A 13,309-nucleotide genomic window follows, 5' to 3' on the forward strand; every position below is an offset into this window, starting at 1 on the left:
TGGGTTAAAGCCATATTTTACATATCTCAGTGTAGCACGAAATCAAGTACATGAATCTATGCCTGGTAAATTAGTCGATCTCTGTTAAGGTTCACTAAATATGATTATTATTGAAAATCGTGGCTTGACCAAGTAAACTACAGTAGTGATACATAAATGTTTTCTGTTTCTTCTAGGTATTGACTCCTAGTGCTTTAGCACAGAAGATCTATTCAATTTCATCTGAAAGAAAAGATGCTTCTCCTCCTCCTCAAACGATAACAAAATCAATGTCATCATCATCATGGTTAACAGTAAATGTGAAACTGTCTACAAATAATCGAAACAGTCAGGTTGATCAAAATGAAATGAATAATGATGCTAATGATATTAACAATTGTACGGTTATAAAAAGTGATGCTGAAGAAATAACTGAAGAAAACTCTTCATCAAAATCATCTAATTTAAATATTACGCTTAAACAAATAGACAATCATAGGAGAGATCCAAAGTCGTCCAATGATGAAATAATTCGTCATCATATTACTTCAATAATATCATCGTCATCATCATCTCAACAGAAGAATCCCATAGATGATAATTATGAAGAAGAGGAAGAACAAGTAGAAGCAGAAGAAAAAGAACATGATAATCATGTAGATGTTGATGATAATGATGATGACGATGATGACAATGACGATGATGATGATGATGAAGATGATGATGATGGTATTGGTAAAAATATTACTAAAAACCTTAATCATGAATCAAGTGATACTTTAATGAATATCTTATTCGATGAGGAAGCTGGTTCTGATGACAATATGATGACAAGTGCAAGTAAATCGGATGTGGATATGATTTTAGAATTATCTGCTAAAAAATTGGATAATCTAAATATTTTATCCAGTGGAACAGTAAGTCTCCTTATTTCATTCTTTCTCTCTTTACCTCGGTTAATATTCATACATTTTAATTGACTTAATTTTTCTTGTATACTCTTCAAATTTATGTTAAATTTGTTCATTTATAAGTCTATACTGTTGAATCATTACGATTTTGTTATGATAGGCAGAATACAAATGATCTTGATTATTGTATGAATTTCGTTTTCCATTTTTACTCTGTCATTGATTTATCAGATCAGTAAATCACGATGATACGTTTATCAATCATTCATTGTGTATGTCAATACAATGTTTGTTTAGTCCTTAATTCTGATGAAATCCTGTCGATCAAATTGGTTGTGAACAATAGTCTAAGTAATTCGACAGTAATTACATTATGTTTTTAGGTGGTTGTGGCATATATTAACTAGACTATGAAAAATCATATCTCTGTAAGATTACATTTATTTAATTCTACAATTTCCAAACCCTTTTTAGTAATGTCTGTCTACCTAAAATACGTATGATATCAGACCAGTAGGAATTTTTAAACTATTTCCATCCTTTAAATAATGTAATTCTTCGTTGTAAATACCTGATTATCAATCCGGTTTGATTATACTTTTGTATATCAACGAGATTCTATGTCCTGCCTTTCCCAGTACAGCAATCTAAAGTTGATTCTTAGACGAATATAACATTCATTAATTTTCTTATACACATGTAAATGTAGTCATAGACTGTTTTTCAGCTTAATATTATTTTATATTTTACTTCAAAAATATTATCAATCTTCAAACTCACTTCACACTGAATGAGGTTGTTTTGTTTGCGTTTAGATTGATGACAAATTATTACAATGTTTCGGTAATCTTCTTGCCAACGATAAATCATCACCAGAATTATATCAACTTCTACGTCGTATTGCGCCACAAGATTGTAAGTTTTTGATTAATTTTATATTAAAAAAAGAAATGAATTTCAAACATATTTTCTTTATTTATTATCAATCAGTCAGTACCCTGTCACTCCTTTCATCATACACATTCTGTGTTTCTCTATAACGATTTTTAATTTAATTTATTTATTTAAACACATAAATATTGGTACAAAGGGGCACCAGATATATAGGCGCCACACAAATCTCATTTGATTTGTGTGAGGGCTGTGATACTGACCAGGTGCCCAAACTGAAGCAGGTAGTTTACTTAGGGGCCCATACCCGGAGACTTTGACCTAAAGGTCTGATCCATAAGGCAGTGGAGCATCGTGAGGAGATGCAGTCCCATGGTAGCCGGTGACCAACGATTGATTCATACACCATTTGTTCCCTCAGGATACTGGAGCCAGCCCATGTGCATCATTGGTTTGGAATCAGGGTTTTCCAACTCCCCTAGGTGGACGAGGTGTGTCCACTAAACCGGTTAAAGGGCCGGACATTCCGTGTTCGTCCTCTCAATTTCGTAAACAGCATTAATGCCACGAGAAGGCAGTGAGTAGGACTTCCCTGACAGAGGCTATTTACGCGTGGTCATGTGAGAGCATTTCGAGAGTAAAGGCTGACTCTCCCCACTCTCGGCCTTACCAGGGCATTTGAGGGCATTTATTTCATTGAATAGTGGAAGATTTGCCTCATAAAAAATAATTGATAATTGATGCTACTTTTCTACTAATTAAATTTCATATGTATACATTCATTACAAATTTAATTTACCATATTTTCGTTTTAATTCAGTGGATTATGATCTATTGAATAAATGTACATCACGTAGCATGGATAGTATACATTCTGGAGAAGAAGAACATCATTCAAAAGAAACGATGAATAATTATCAATCAGAGGATACAAAAAGAATTGATTCTATTATTCTGGATACTGGAGAAATAGATATTACAGAGCCTCATATTTCTTATATTGACCACAGTAATCCAGAAGCATCTGGTGAATCTGATGTAAGAATTAATTTTGTAGCTTATTTGATTCATTTTAGCATTGTTTTATTCTTTAGTGTTCTATTGCTAGTTTGGACAGCATTATCAGCGCCTAATTTTAATAGTAGTTTGTTTTTCTTCAGAGTTATTCCACAAGTATAAGAAAAGTTCATTCTGTCAAACTTTCTTTCTTTTTACAGTTGGTTGTATCGGAAGTCCATTATGTTATATTTTGCATTATAATTTGAATTCAGCTTTGACTATTTTATTCATCAACTAGTCACTAAAAACTGATTATCATCCATATGTTTTTTTTTTCTAGTATCAAACTCGTCAGCAGTATATACAGAGCCACAATAATATTAGGGACCACATCCCCTAAACCTGTGGGTTTCAAAGAGTATGTGTTATCTTCACTATTGGATTGGTATACAACGATTAACACTTTTAATTTAGGTCAATTTGCGATACTGTGCGATTATCATCATCATTACTATCTGTTTTATATCAGTCTATAATCATAATCAAATTCGAACCGAATTATCGTCACAAACATTCACATCGTAATTACTATATTTTAGCTAGGAATAGATGAGTTGAGACTGTTAGTGAAATCCAGGACAGGTGTTTAATCCTATTTGATGCTCGTAAACTGAATGTACCCTCATTCTAGTGTTGATATTCACATTATGAAACAAACATATTACTTTTTGTTTCAAACGCCCAAAGCATTATCTACTGGTCTATTAAATCCAGATATTCCACAAACCATTCAGTTGGTATGGTGTTTAAATCATTATTAGCGAGCGTTTGGATTATCCCATTGTTTTTAATCATATATGTTTTCACGCATATCGACATAGACTGATCGAAATTTAGTCCTCGGTATCAACAACGCGATCATTCAAACACTTACTGATAATAATGTATTTAAGTCTAGTTTCACTGAAATTTATATAACAACCACTACTACTCTGCAGTATCATTGCTGTTTTTTTGTCGTCGTTGTTTGATTTTCTTCTTCTTGTACTGTCAATATGTGAAGGTGTAACGATTTTTGTATTAGTTATCGCTTTTACTCGTCTCAATACATGCTGTTGTATTACAAATGGACATATTTTCGAACTAAATTCGTTAACTGTTTATTACCTGTAGTTGTTTTCTTTCCATCCCTCTTCCCTATCAGGTACCTGGTTTAGGCTATCTACTTAATTCTATTGAACCAGAAGCTATAGAGTTTGCAGACACTGTAGAAGCTATAATTCGTAGTAATACTGTTCAAAATAGACGAAACAATATTGGTGATGATAATGAAAATCCGATTGGTTTAACTATTAACAAAATATCACAAACTTCATCTCATTCATGGAAACATTTTCAATCGACCCAAAATGCTAATCATAAAAACAATAATCGCATATCAGTTGATCAACTAATACACAATGAAGAAGAGAAGTCAGAAAAGATTTGTGAGCCAATTGGACTACTTACTCAGTCATCTGAATCATATAGTAATTTACCAGTGATTAAAACTGTGAATACTGTAAGTTGTGTGGATGGTGGGCGCGTTTTATTGAATAATCAATATCGTTTGTGTTCAGCTTCGTATAATCAGATCATGTACATATTCTTTTACTTAACTTTGAATCGTATATTGTCTGTGTAGGAAGATATCCAGAAATGAAGTTGATAATAGATTTGGGATTCTAAGATGGTGGTGTACAAAAGTGTTTGACTGAGTAATTGTTGATGTTTAAATTCAAAACAACACAAAGGCCTGATTAGCTTTGGAAACAAGGGATTTAAGTTACTCAATAAACTATATTGATATTCATTGAGTTTATCAACCGGATGTACGGTCAGAGGAAAACGTGAAATTCTGGTGTAGATTAACTCTTCTCAAGCTGTATACTGACGATATTTGCAAGGCGAGTGATGAAAGCTTCGCGATTGAGCTATGCATTTTTTAAAACTTCATTTCATCCACAAAGGAATAGAATTCAAACTTGGTATCCAATGGTTGACAGTCAGATATTTCAACAATTAAACTATCCTACTCACAAGAAAATCAGTATACAATGAGTCAATATTTCGAATACTGAAATCTTTACACAAATTGAACATAGAATCTAAACGCATTTGTATTGAAAGAATAAACATATCCGTATACAACACAAAAATCTTTTACTTATGTTTTCGCTTGAGAGTCTTTTTATTCTCAAGGTCAATATGCTTGTTGTTAATAATTATTCTTACATCTTCAGGTTTCAGATATTTATGCAAATGGCACTGGATATCTGATTTGGCTCTTTAATGTATTTATAAAACGTTTTGTTTATCAAATTAACCTTCTCTACTTATACATAACTCTAATTTGTCTATCAGTAGAATTGATTGGTTAAATTAATTGAAGTAAATTAGAATTAATTTATATGATATTATTGATATATCTATTGTTTCCTTGACATTTGTTCCATTATTGTAAAAGTCCATACCTCGGTAAATAACATTCGCGAAGTTTTATAATGTAGATCAACTTTACTGAATTTTTTCAAATTTTTTTTTACATTTCCTCTTAGGAACCTTGTAATAACACCAATAAACTATCCAAAAATTCTGATGATCATAATCAACAGTTAAATGAGACCTATCAATATTCTGAACAATTAAATGAAACTACTTCATTTAACGCTAACTTATCATCAGACAGTTCAGGATTTCAAGTTCTACCATCATCATGGAAACCAATACATCAACAGTTTCGTCGCCGTATTCGTAGAAATCGACCACGTCAAATGGTTTCTTCTGAATCTAAAGATACACCTGCCAGTCACTCTAACTCACCTCATTCTGGTACTCCTCCTGTTCCTCTATCGTGGAATGAAGCAACTGATGCACTTCGTTTGCCATTGGGTTTAATTCCTACTTTTATTCCGAATCCTGGTTCAACCAATGCCCCAGGGACTACAGCGTATGTGCTTTGTCGACCTCCTTCTAGTGATCATGAATGTTCAGCAAATGACGAAGGTAAGTCTTTTAAGTTATGTTTCTTATTTAATCAATGTCAATACTGTCGATAATCGTCATTATATTTATTGTAATTGATTGTGTTTTCAACTAATATCTTATGTAGTTATTACCGTTTATATTAGTTTCTCAAACAAAACATCATCTACGGTTGTCAATGATTTAAAATTATCTGTCGATTGCTAAAGAGTTGAAAAGTTATCGGGGATAAATGTTTCTTTCTTATTCCCTAAATTCTGTCAGATAATCAGAGTATCCAGCTTTTAACTTGTCTTGCAGAATAAATGGAAGTCAACTCATCCACTAGATGTCTGGTTAGAGCCACAGTTTAGGCGTGGGAGATTTCGGTACCACCCAGTTTCTCAAACCGAAGTAGATGGAGTAGGTTTTGAACTTGGGATTTAATAGCTGAAAGTTGAACCTTTTCACCACTGAGCCGCTGCGGACTGTTAGTTATGGATGTAAATAAACAAATTATCGGGTTAAATTACAATTAAACATTTATCATTTGCAGTCACTGTAGTCCTTATGATTTGTCTTTATTCACTTCTAGTCGACCACATTTGTAATTTTCTTGTATGTTGCAAATAGTCTATCTCGTAAATTCACGACAGTGTATATGCTTACTCATTAGTAATCATCAGCGATGATCATGGTAGATCACTTCCCCTTCCTCCACCTATTTACATGACTCAGTCATTTCTACGATGTTTTCCTCTCGGAATACAAATTTTAAAGACTGTGAAGCAATAAAGTAACTACAGAACCGAACTTCAGAGGATGAAAACGAATCAGGTGTATCACCACAAATGGGAAGTGTTTTTACTGAAGATAAGACTGATTTACAATTAATCTTACAAAATAATTTTTTAAAACTCGATTTTTCACATTTCACTTTCTGTAATTTTTAAAATACTTTAATTATGCTTACTTTGATTCGACAGATTCTTATTCACGTTTATCGTTGTTTCTTGGAATTTATATGAATTCTGAATATCTAATACAAATACCATTACGTGATAAGAATGCTACTTTATTCAACTATATTCAAGTAAGTGAAATGCTGTTTCGGATTTAATAAAATGTAAATATTAATCGATCAGTCATCATCAACTGAGAGCTTGGGATTAACGTAGTTTGGGTCAAGCTCTCATATAGAGTGGAGGGTGTGTATGGATTTTTATCTTTTCTCTTGTTGTGTTTCTTTTTAGAACATCGTCCGCGTATTGCGCAATTATTGCTCGATATACCTATTTGATTCCATAAATGATGTAGGTTGACACTTGTCAAAGTGTGACGGTTTACGTCTAGTCAGATGGTACTTTGTGTACTAGGGTGGCATGAAGACTAAAGTGAATGAGGATAGCTGAGTAAGAGAAAAACAAAAGTAAAGATAAACGTACAAAATACACTGACATTTAATGCGGAAACCAGTAGACAACAATCAGCAGTAAAAGGGCCTCAGATTGAGTCAGTCTTGAAAACTAGACTAGAAGCACATAGTTCAACCTGCTAAAAGGTTTCTTTTTGAATTTTTCTCATTTTTAAACCACATTAAATCAAAACAATCAAAAGCGAAATTGATCGATGCACTAAGCAAATAAATATCACATTGAATGAAATTATGATTTCGCATTGGTATTTCATGTTTAACACTTCTTATATGTAGTAACAGTTGTTCTCATTACGTTTTTATATACACGATGAGTACATTTACTCGTTATTCTACGTATTTAAAATAAATGTTGAAAGGTGCAAGAGTCGATATCTTGTATTATAACGACACGAAAATATTATATGATATTTTATTCAATGTAACAGTTTGTTATGAGTTTCATCCGTTTCATCTTCACCGAATAAATTTTGTCTATATTTAGAATATTTGTACATAATGAGTACGTCACATGCATATGCAACCTATTGTGCACTGTCTTATGTTGGATTGACTTTTTTTACCAATGTTCTTTCAAGTTTTATGATGTGTGGTAGAAGGTTTAAGAAATTCTGGATTGTCATTGTTATTACTTACAAATAGCTTTTATGTCCTGATACAGAATAACTATTTATCCTCGAATTTTTTATAATAGTGTATCAAATCAGAAGGGGATTTGTGGAGATTTCAGTATATTTCAAAGTTGAAATCATGAGTCAATTGAAGCTAGACCACCATCGAAAACCTGGAAACACTGGACGGCCGTTTCGCTCTATTATGGGACTCCTCAGCAGTGCGCACCCACGATCCCGCACTCGCGAGATTCGAACCCAGGACCTACCAGTTACGAGCCAGAGCCCTTAACCGATAGACCACTGAGTGTATCAAATTTTACTGTACTTTTACACATCATTAATAATGTGATTCACAGTTATTTAATCAATCATGCTTACCGTAAAAGCTGGAACATATGTTTGTCGGTTCAAGTTTTCACATCTCATAAGCACATCGAGATGTTAGAGCAGTAAAAGTAGTGATACTGTTAGTGGCAGTACAAAAGAAGAGACGTGATTTGTATGATTGGAGGAGAAACATGGATTCATGGAGTAACGTTTTTGTATGATTAGGAAACCTATGATGTATAGGAACACAAAGCATGAATTCACCTGGGGTGTTATAGGCGATTCTGAACCGTGTCACTTGTCGTCTCCAAACATTGTTTGCGATAATTGCGCTGACCTCACCTCGATAATCTGCACTTACCAGCACAATTCAGTTCAAAAGTTAGTGACCTGATGGACTGATGCCGTATTTTTGTTTGTAAAGCCCTATATTTTAGCTACCTCTCGAGGTTGATGGTAGTTCGATAAACATACTTCACTTCCCGAACACTTCAGTCGATTATCATTTACTAGCTCACCAATCGATTTGTTATCTCTACCTAATATCCTGTCATTTGTCAGCAAGACTTACTTGTGATCATGTGATCTGATGTTGCTTATGAGTTCTGAATCTGCGTCAGCCAATTTTACAGTCTGAGATGAAACCAGTTCACTGTTAGGGCCGCGGCCAACCTACTGTAAGACTGAGATACTGCCAACTGGCAACGTGATCGGTAGAATTCGACCAAATCCATAGATCAGATAAATATAACAATCATTACCTCCTAGTTGTCTGTCAATGTACATGTTCAGTATCCTAGTTATTAGTGTCCGATATTCTTTCAAACTACAATTATCAACATAGAAATCTCTAGATTTTCAATTGACTTAAAAGCAACAGCAGGTTAGTAACCCCTTACTTCTCTCATTGAGCTATATCTTTTAATGTCGAGGTTCATTGAATCGAAAAAGTTTATGTTAGGTTTAATATTATCAAGTTTAAATAGTCGAAGTGTAAAACATCGTGCACATTTCGATAATTATTTTTTTTCTTTTAAAGAACTCCAACTAATTGTTGTTTTAATTTTTATTCTCACCATTAAATTTATTAAAAAAAATAAAACAATTTTAGGAATTGTCAGAGAAATTTGAACTACTCGAAAATTCTAATGAATATCGTTTGTCCAAATCAATTGATGGAAATGATAAAACAAAAAATAATTATTTAATTAAATTGGGCTATCGATTTTGGGATGCAAATGATGATTGTGTCAAATCATCTACATTAACAACTATTTCCACACCTTGTATTGCTGGTGATAATAATAATAATAATAATCATGATGTGAATGGAGTATGTTACTTTTTATTATAAAGAAAAATTCCTTTTCAATATTTGTAACTTCAGTTATGATTAGGCTAGTCAGTAGTGTTCTTTAATGTGTGATATTGATAAGTCTTGCTAGCAGTACTTCTAAACTATCTTCACAATTTACTTCTATACGTTTACTGGAACGGTAGAGAGAAGAAATGAATGGCTTCAATGTTATTCCGTGTACGGAAAAACGAGGTTAATTATAGGATTACATTCTATCTTAGGCTTCAAGAGATTTCTGGAACCGTAAAAAACATAGCAGTATAGGCATATATATATATATATATATATACTTCAGTGAATTATGTAGTTTTGCGAGGTTTTGTATATCTGCAACTGAAATTTAGATGGAGAACGGATGAAAGTTGATCGTAATATGCTATTGCGTCATTCTACTATAGAAGCTGTTAGCACTGGATACCAGGGGGTCTCTGTGGAAGTTTAAGTATATCAACGTAAAAATTAAATTTCCTTTAACAGAAAAGTCTAACTTTCTCATATGAATTTGCTTTTGTTTTTTTGTTTTTCCTTTACAGTCAACCATTCGAACAATCTATGGGAAAGCATTATTAAATAAACATGATTTAAGATTTACACCATCTTTGGATAGACCAATAATTTATACATCATCAGGTATTAAAATACCTATAATTAGTGATAATAACATTGATGACAGTAATAATAATGATGTTGATGGCGTTTCTGTGAATAATTTAACTAACAAATCAGAATATTTAATAATGAATAATTATGATGTCCATAAATCTTATCCACCAAGTGATCCCGAAGATATTTTACAACTTATCAAATTATTATATCAGTTATCTGGTTTAAAAGAATTCAGTTTGGAGAATAATAATAATAACAATAATGATAATTCATTGGTTGGTAAAAGCGAATCGATTGAAATGAAAATGGAGGATTTCACATCTACACGATTAACTAATAAGCTATTATGTCAAATACATGATCCTTTAGCGTTAGCTTCTGGTGCTTTACCTAATTGGTGTTTAAGTTTAAGTCAACGATTTAATATTCTCTTCTCATTCAATGTACGTTCCCAGTTGTTTTCAGCTTGTGCATTTGGTCCAGCCAGGTTAGTGCTAGCTTACACAGCGTTGTTTTTTTTTCAATAAATCATTGCGTATGTTGTTTTTCACTGTATAGCATAGGCTAGATCTGATTTCTTTGTTTGCTTTTATACTACTCAATTACTGTAGTGAGTAGGTTAAGTTTTCTGGGCGCATTTGACATGTATGTATATACGTATGTAAACAACGGTTTTCAATCAGTGAAACTTACTACTACGTAGTACAATTTAATTACATTATCCTCTTAATTTTCATAATAAACTGTATAATATTCGTAGACTGACTTATTGTTGGTTTTATTCACCGTAATTTCAGAGCTGCTACTTGGCTTCAGAATCGTCCATTGCAAAAACGTACATATTTATCGCATTCGGATGGATATAGTCGTGCTGGGAGTGCAGGCAGTGCAAGTGGTCGTTCATCTTATCGAATTCTCCTACCATCCGTTAACGCTTCCTTGATTTCTGCCCTCTTAAACAATACCAATGCTAGTAATAATAATAATAATACTATTACAGCCACGACTGCTACCAATAACATCACTAGTAATGCACTAGACGATGGAAATAGATCAATAAATTCTGATGAAGATATTGTATTACTACGTCCGTCAATATTGAATCATTTGCTTAATATAACTGGTGTTAATGGAACAGCTAATAACAATACTAGTAGCCTACAAAATATCGACATTGGTAATGATTTGGACATTAATTCTGACAATATTTCATCAGTTGAATCCATTCTGACAACTTTAGGAATTCCTTTACTAACATCCACTACTACTTCTACTGCTGCATCACTAAACTGTGATACTAATTTTCTATCTGATAGTACTGGAGCCAGTAATAATAACAATGATTTAATCAATTGTTTATTAGTTCATGGTAATCAGAATAATCAACATTTGACTACATCGATGGGAGGTATAGCTACTACGCCAAATGGTGGTGGTGGTAGTAGTGGTTTTGGCATCGGACTCATTTCAGACGATAGGTCGACTTCACAGATTGGTCGGTTACATAAAGAATTTGTACGTATTCCACGTTTACCACATGAATTATTAACTCAGTTGACAAGTAAATATATGAAATCATCTTCCAATTACTATCACTATCATCAATCAGACAATTTGACATTTTGGCATTGGGCGTCAAGACTTATGGAAGAGCATGCATCCCGCAAATCTGAACTGGAAATACAATTCATTGGTAAATCGTATTATTACTACTATTATTATTATCTATTATGTTTCTGTGCTTTTGTATATCTCTTCTGTCTTTGAGTATAAATTCTAATCCGCATGTATGACAAGGTAGAAAATCTATGCCTTTCAACAATTGCCTAATTATCTCATCTATTATCGTAACATGGTACTAGTTTTTTTGTATGAGCTTTGTAACTATTGTAGAATGGTTTTTATTGTACTCGTTAATCTTAATTCAAAATCTTTTTCTTCATATCTCTTACTATCCTCGATATTTTAGCTGTGAAACGTTATTGTAGAGAAGCCAACTTAATCTATATTCATTAGATAATTTAATGAGTGACGAAATTACATCTACTATTTTATCTACTTATTTATGCCTGTTACCCTTCGTGAAGGAGTATAGGCCACCTGCCATGGTTTTCCACCGAGCTCTGCCCTAGGAAGTCCGTTCCAGTTGTTGTTTATTCTTTTGATGTCTGCTTCCGATTCCCGACGCAGTATGTTTCTTGGTCTTCCTCTTTTCCGTTTCTCTTCAGGACCTCAAGTTAGTGCTTGCCTCATGATGCCGTTTGGTGATTTTCACTTCCAACATCTTTTCCTAATTTTCTCTTCAGCTGGAAGCTGATTTGTTCTCTCCCACAGTAGGCTGTTGTTGATGGTATCCGGCTAGTGAATGTTGAGTATCTTGCGTAGACAATTGTTTATAAATACTTGTACGTTTTTGATGATGGTTGTAATAGTTGTCCAAGTTTCAGCTGCGTACAGTAGAACTATCTTGAGTTTCGTATTGAAGATTGTGACTTTGATATTGGTTAACAGTTGTTTCGAATTCCGTATGTTCTTCAACTGTAGGAACGCTGTCGTTACTTTGCCAATCCCTACCTTCATATTTGCATCGAATTGTCCTTGTTCATCGATTATGCTGCCCAGGTAGGTAAAGGTTTCCACGTGTTCTAAAGTTTCTCCATCAAGTGTGATTGAGCTGGTGTTCTCCGTGCTGTATTTCAGGATATTGGTTTCCTCCCTGTGTATATTGAAGTCTACTGCTGCTACATTAGCTGTCACATGTATTACATATGTGCTATTTATTGTCCAACATCTTAAAGTTAATCTGTCGACTGACGCTTATCGAAAACCCAAATGTTTCTTTATCACATTGTACCAATATTTATGTGTTTAAATAAAATAAAATAATCAAGAGGAAAGTAAAATTGAGTTCTATACGGAATCTTGACAGTATTTTTTCCAGGGTTATAAATTGTTTTTTGTTATATCCGAACGAAAAATAAATGAATGGCAACTGCCAAGATTTCATTATGGACTATTACATATATTCTCATAGGATGGTTACTATGTAGCTAGATTATATATATATATATATATATATATACCTTCTGTCAAAAGCTTTCATTTGACTTACTGGCCACTGTTTTGGTGTGAAGCTGTCTTGTTTGCTTGTATATAAATCAAGTATATCTGAAATATACTAATTATT

General features: G+C 33.1%; 1 protein-coding gene across 1 annotated transcript in view; it reads left to right on the top strand.

Annotated features, from left to right (window-relative positions):
• Smp_169180 (hypothetical protein) overlaps positions 1-13,309 on the top strand; it is a gene marked incomplete at its 3' end in the record, with an annotated part of 53,525 nt that overhangs the window by 32,954 nt on the left and 7,262 nt on the right. The window contains exons 17-27 of the mRNA XM_018794908.1: positions 177-541; positions 752-896; positions 1,706-1,805; positions 2,602-2,819; positions 3,985-4,341; positions 5,378-5,825; positions 6,770-6,876; positions 10,050-10,609; positions 10,920-11,020; positions 11,594-11,650; positions 11,732-11,815. Coding sequence (XP_018649274.1) covers positions 177-541; positions 752-896; positions 1,706-1,805; positions 2,602-2,819; positions 3,985-4,341; positions 5,378-5,825; positions 6,770-6,876; positions 10,050-10,609; positions 10,920-11,020; positions 11,594-11,650; positions 11,732-11,815 — 2,542 coding nt within the window. The remainder of the gene's footprint in view (positions 1-176; positions 542-751; positions 897-1,705; positions 1,806-2,601; positions 2,820-3,984; positions 4,342-5,377; positions 5,826-6,769; positions 6,877-10,049; positions 10,610-10,919; positions 11,021-11,593; positions 11,651-11,731; positions 11,816-13,309) is intronic.

This window comes from Schistosoma mansoni, chromosome 1 (genome assembly GCF_000237925.1).
Source record: "Schistosoma mansoni strain Puerto Rico chromosome 1, complete genome".
NCBI lineage: Eukaryota > Metazoa > Platyhelminthes > Trematoda > Strigeidida > Schistosomatidae > Schistosoma > Schistosoma mansoni.